This window comes from Myotis davidii, unplaced genomic scaffold (assembly GCF_000327345.1).
Source record: "Myotis davidii unplaced genomic scaffold, ASM32734v1 scaffold6, whole genome shotgun sequence".
NCBI classification, from domain to species: Eukaryota; Metazoa; Chordata; class Mammalia; order Chiroptera; family Vespertilionidae; genus Myotis; species Myotis davidii.
The window spans coordinates 17,717,140-17,723,676 of record NW_006383011.1 but is presented as its reverse complement, the minus strand read 5'-3'; the positions used below and the strand labels follow the sequence as shown (position 1 = coordinate 17,723,676).

Here is a 6,537-nt window from a genome sequence, read left to right as displayed (position 1 = left end):
AGAGCCCCTCCACCCCCACCCTCACCTCCACTACACTGGTCACCTAATGGCTTTAGGCCTAAATGGAGAAGGGAGAAGGAGGAAGAGGACCTTGGGTTTTTTCTTTAACTCCCCAGTGATTCCAATGTGCAGAGAGGGTGGACAGCCAGAGGCCCACCATCTGTCCCTGTGAGAGGTACAGCCACTCCGCCTGTGGAGGCTGCCATAGCTCGGGGGTTCTGGTGTGCAGGGCAAGGGGCCAAGCAGAGATGGAGAAACTCCTACAGCCACCTTTTCTTTTCTTTATTTTTTCCCCCTGGAGTATCCCAGTTCCCCACCCTGGTTCCCCGCCCTAGAGCTCTAACCAATGCCGGTGTGGATCTACCCCCAGCAATGCGGATTCCACTGTCCGTTTTTAAAAACTGCTTCCCAGGGCAGGTGAGGCCAGGGAGAGCCAGTGCTCTAAAGGCACATGCAGTTCGGTCAGCCCTCCCTGCGTCGCAAGGGGTAGAGATGTGCTTACGTGTCAGGATCAAGAGCAGGGATTGCAAACTTTTCCTGGTAAGAGTCAGAGAGCAAATATTTTAGGCTTTGCAGCCATAGTCTCTGTCGCAACTACTCAACTCTGTTGTTGCAATGTGAAAGCCACCGCAGACCACTCTAAAGCATGGGTGGTGGGCTGCGTTCCAATGAAACATTACTTACAGGAACAGGCCGCCCGCTGGATTTGGCCTCAGGCTCTAGTCTGTAGACTCTTGATCAAAAGGGAATGGTTTTGAAATTTGCATTTTAAACCTCCCCAACTTCAAGTTATGCTATTGACGGGGACATTTTAATTAAGCAGAAAATAATTACCTGTATTGACTCGAATATTTCCTGATGGGATTTAACTGCTCTGGTTCCTATCAGGATTAGTTGAGACATAATCTTGCCCTGTGTCGAGCTCGTCCCCAGGTCAGGCTCACAGGGGTAGAGCTTGCATTTGCTTTTTTCTTTCTCCCGCTTTTCTCCTGGTTTTGATCGCAGATTAAGCAGCCAGCAGCAGCGCTCTTTAAATCTACACCAAATCCAAATGTTAACGACAGACCTGGGGCTTGGGGTTCTACTGAGACTCAAATGAGTCCCTTAGCAGAGGGGTTCGGCTCAGCCACCTGTGCCACCCTCCCTCGGGCACCAGAGGCTCCCAGGAAGGAGCAGGAGCTCGGATGTGGGTGAGGAAGCGACTTGCTGGTTGGCCTGTACTGCTCATGCCTGAAAAAAAACACAACCCTTATCACTCAAATCTCAAGTCATCTGTCATTTGTTTCCGATTGATTCTTCCTTTTAAAGGGGCCAGGTATAGAGCAGCGTCCCTATCGCACGGGCTGCCTGAGGCAGCTGCTGCGGGAAGGCGGGCAGATGGAGCACAGCCTGTTTTTGGCTGGCAGGCCAGGAACAGCGGAGCATGTGGTGTTAGCAGCTAATAATTAAAACACTAATGTTTCAAGTGGTGGGTTGAGATTTTCAAACACACAGCAACTCAACGGCTGGTTAACACTTCTCAGCTTTCTGGTAATAGTGCTCACATTTATTGTTGGTATGATGGTCTTGTCTTCTTGTAAAATTGGAAGTATTCCTTCTTTCCCCAAACTGTTAAAGATAAGTTTTCTGGTGTTGATGCCACTCTTGCACTGTGCTCGCTCAGCCCGAGGCTATCCTGATTTCCATCACACACCTGAGAGCTCTCCTCCTCCTCCCCCCCTCCCCACTCCCCTCCTTCCCCCTCCTTGCTGCAAACTTGAAAATGTTTACATGTGAGAACACAGGTTTTGAAGAACTTCTTGGGCCTCAACCCCACTATCTAAGTTCTGAGCTACAAAGTGGCGTCTGATCTAATGAAAACAAGTGGGTGAGAAAACCCCCCAATGCACACCAGCCCTGCATCTCAGAAAGAACTGACTGGGGTGGGAGGCAGGTGTTGTGCGTCCATTGATTCACTCAGCGATGCTTCCTGGGCACCCACCAGTGCCAGGCTCTGTCTAACTAATGGGTTTGCAGAGCTCGGAGGAACTCATGCTCCTGGGGAGGAAATGACAAAAACAAGTAAATAATGAGGAGAATTTCAGCAAGTGCACACCTGGGGCACACACTCCTTTCAAGAGAACTCTAAGCCTGGGTGGGATCAGACTGCTGTCCAGATCGTGTTTTTGCTTTACCTGGACACAATGGTGTTTCTTTTCTTCATGCAAAGAAGGAAAAGATAAGTGGCTATGTTGAATTTGCTAATGCAGCCATTTCTTTTATTTGTACTGAGGCTACATAATGTGGGCTTTGTAAAGTCTGCAGGATACATTTCTAATGGAAACACTCACGTGCACGACTACAACAGCAAAGCAATAAATTACCATGATTTTGTACCCCCTGCAGCTCTGAGTTCCATCATACTTCAGGAATGTTGCTTTCACTTATAAAAACTCTACAAATATTGGTTTGCCAGAAAAACAAATATTAAATGAAAATTGTGCTCAAAGACATGAGAAAAAGTGTGCAGTCAGTCACTGGAGACTTGAGAAATAAATCGCACCGGGAAGAACAATTTGCGATATATATAGCTTGCTTAATAATTTACTGGAATTTGCAAACATGGCGATTATGCCAGGCAACGGGTATTTGATTAAATTGAAGAAAATAGCCTCACAGTGTAAGCTGTCCAGAGACTGGGAACGCTTGTACTAACGTGAAAAGGTTTTTGTGTTTTTTAAATTAGAATATTCTTAGAGATTCCAATTTTACTTTTAGCTGGAATGCTTGTTTTTGTTTTTTTGTTTTGTGGTTGTTTTTGTGTATTCTCATAGCAACTAAATCACTAGTCAGAGTACGAACATGTGATATATGGCTGTGATTCTGGGCATATTAACTCTGTAAGCCCTTGTTTTCTCACCATGAATATCAGGCAAGAGGGGTGCCTGGCACATGGTGACATGTTCAATGTTAGATGTGAAGAGCCCACAGAACCGACTATGGCAACTTGCTTTTCTGTGAACTCAAAGCCAGGATTGTGTTTGGCCTGGGGATATAGACATGAAGCAAAGAGCTGGTCCGCAGGGAGTCCACAACCTGTGTGTTTTTCAGTGGCTTTGGGAGCCCTGGAAAGAGAATAATTAATATACTGGATGGGGTGAGGGGCCAGAGAACGTGGCAGAAAGGTGACAGTGATGCCGGCCTAGTGAGCATTCAGGAGAAAGGAATAGGAGGGTGAAGCTGAGGAACAGTGTGCTGGAGACAGCCCGTGTGGAGGGGAGCCGCGCCACTATGTCTGTAAAACGCTCCTGCACTTCTAACAATTAAAGGGAAAATCCCCTACATTTTAAGTGTTGACTTAATTATATCCAACTCTGCTAATTCTTGCCGACTCTGTACCGCAGGGATCTCAAATCAGCTATCTTAACAGATGAACAGTGACTTTACCAGTTCTCCACACACTGTACACCCAGGAGATTCTGGTAACAAGAGGCCATCACACAACTTTTAATTTAAAATTTTAAGAGTAAAGTCTTTGAAATGGCTAAAAGCAGCTATACAGCCGAAACCGGTTTGGCTCAGTGGATAGAGCATCGGCCTGCGGACTGAAAGGTCCCAGGTTCGATTCCGGTAAAGGGCATGTACCTGGGTTGCAGGCACATTCCCAGGAGGAGATGTGTAGGAGGCAGCTGGTTGATGTTTCTCTCATCGATGTTTTTAACTCTCTATCTCTCTCCCTTCCTCTGTAAAAAGTCAGTAAAATATATTTTAAAAAATAAAAATAAAAATAAAAGCAGTTATACAAAAATCTGGAATACAATTTATTCAAAGCGTTTCACATTAAAATTATATTAGGTTCAAATACACGAATGCTCAGTTACATATAAAACACACTATAGTTTTCAAAAGTCTACAATGACGTGTACTTTTTAGAACTAGCTATTTGCTTATAATTTGAATCTAAAACATATTATTGAGCGTTGCTATAACTGTGTTTACTCTGTATTTCCATTCGTTTCAATTTCACTGGTAGATATTTAGAAAGCATCCATTTATAAGCCCACCTAGAATATACAATTATTAAAGTTTAAATATTTACATTCAAAGGGAAAGCCAGTGCTAAAGATATGACATGACATGACAGTTCTTTGTTAATCATGTAATACATTCACTGAGCTGTTTAGAACGCTAGGTTAAGATTCGTGCCCATGTCCTCTGCACTACACCCACATTTCACCAGTCAATACACAAGGTTGGCTTGGAGTCACTTCATGCGATTGAGATTGTACTGTTGACAGCGGAGTCCAGATTATGCCCCAGGGTTATGCCTCATTTGAGAGACCTCTATTGATGAACATTAATACAACTGAGCTCAGCTATTAGCATAACTGCAAAAAATAAGGCCTGCTTCAGTGGAATCACTAGAGGGAGGCTCGTGGCAAATCCGGCACTATCATAACCACAACACGTGCCGGTCCTGCACCCGAGTCACAAAGGCAAGTTTCATTAAGTCCCTAGGTCTCATGGTTCCTCAGGTCTAACTACAAAAAGATGAAGAATATGGCCAATGTCATAATAACATTTATTTCTTGGCTCTCCTCCATCATCCCACCCTCTGAAGCAATCTGGCGGCTCTAGATGCAGGATGGCTGATCCCATAAGACAGGTTAGCAGCACAAACAGCAGGTCAAGTTATTTCCCCAAGGCAGGGCTAAGCCCCCCCCCCCCGCCCCCCGTAAACAGTGGGAAGCACGTAAGTGGTCACTGATTTCAAATAGATAAGGAATATAACAAAAAGGGGATAACTCTCAAATGAAACATTTTCAATCCCCATACCTTTGTAATGGCAAACTGACTACACCGTACATTCTTTTATAGTACCTATTTACAATGTAGATATTAACGGGCATGGAAGCCAATTTGGAGATAACTTTGAAAAAACTGAATGTACACCAAGATTCCACTCCTTCGTATATTAAATCACATAGTTATAGGATCTGAGTAGAAATAAGAGGCTTGGTGTAGTGGTATTTTGTGCTGACAATTCCTGAAACCAGAATGAGAGGAAGTGCCTTGCTCTGTGTCATAATCAGTCAGGGCTCAGACTCAGTTTTGGAGACTTCTATGAGCAGAGACTCATGGGAGCTATTGTGGTAGAGGGAACGCATGGTGAGGAACCTCCAGGATTGGCAAATAGTACCCCGACCAAGGGCAAGTCTCTGATTCAAAGTCACTGGGAGCACTGGGTTTAATGGCTGGGCTGGTAAGACATCTTCTAGCGCCAACATTTTACAAAACTGGAAAATTATGCAGGGCTTCATACATGTAAAGAATTGATAGATCATAGAATATTAAACATTAGAAAGCTCACTGAACGCCATTCTGTGCAGCTCCAACATTCGTCAGATAAACAATATTAACAAGTAAGTCTTCAATAAGGGAAACTTTTAATGAAAATAATAGATGAAATTGAGTACAGGGCCGGAAGAAGAGTCAATTGGAAGAAGACCCTAACAAATTATGGCTTCATACATACATCAGGAACCTTTAAGAAAATGCCATAGATTTATGTTGTAGGCAAACCCAAAAAAGTCTGGTGACCAAGTGCACACAGCTATTGTCAATAAGATGTTGTACATATCATATCCCATATTACCAATAAATATAAGCACATAAACAGATGAACTTTTCATTTATTTATTTTTGTATTCTCAAATACATTTAAAAAATAACATTTTAGACACAGAATCACAAATACACAAAAAAACGAAGTAGTGCGTGTTTGCTTCACAAAGGGGTCTCCCTTAATTCCTTTAGCTGCTTTGCATAAAATTCAAAGCTTTCCTGTTGAGGAGATAAAAAGGAAGGGAAGGTAAGATTTACTAGCAAGAGGTGATGGCACAAAACTTAAAAATCACAAAGTACTGCAAACTGGCAACACTTCGTTTCATGAAATCACCAGCCCCAGATTCAGAGTAAACGCTGGCACCAGGAGCTTGTGTGAGCGTGTGTGCGAGGGTACCTGGGTATGGACAATTGTGGTGTTTGAAATAAACATGGCGTGTGACTTTCAGTTCAATGACACAACAAAAAGAAATACTGCATATGATTCCTCTTGTTAAATAGAACAATAAAAACAGCCAAAGCATGGAAACAACTTAAATGTCCATCAACGAATGGATGGATAAAAAAGATATTCTATACACACCCGTGGAATATTATTCAGCCATAAAGAATGAAATCTTGCCATTTGCAACAACATAGATGCACCCTGGAGACATTATAGTAAGAGAAGTGAGACAGAAAAAGATAAATACAATAAAATCTCACTTATATGTAGACTCTAACAAAACACCATACAGAGCTCATCTAGAGAAGACTGGTGGTTGCCCGAGGAGAGGTGGGGATGAAATGGGTGAAGGGGGTCAAAAGGAACACATTTCCAGCTATAGAGCCAGTAAGTCATGGGGATGTAATATACAGCATGGTGCTTATTAGTTAACTAGAGGCCCGGTGCACAAAAATTTGTGCACTGGGGGGGGGGGGGGGGCTCCCTCA

At 43.4% G+C, this 6,537-nt stretch overlaps 1 protein-coding gene across 1 annotated transcript in view; it reads right to left on the bottom strand.

Moving 5' to 3' along the window:
- Positions 1 to 3,779: 3,779 nt before the first annotated feature.
- Positions 3,780 to 6,537, bottom strand: part of LRPPRC (leucine rich pentatricopeptide repeat containing) — a 79,874-nt gene continuing 77,116 nt past the window's right edge. Inside the window, exon 38 of the mRNA XM_006778688.2 lies at positions 3,780 to 5,823. Within this exon, the coding sequence (XP_006778751.1) occupies positions 5,767 to 5,823 (57 nt within the window). The 3' untranslated portion in view covers positions 3,780 to 5,766. The remainder of the gene's footprint in view (positions 5,824 to 6,537) is intronic.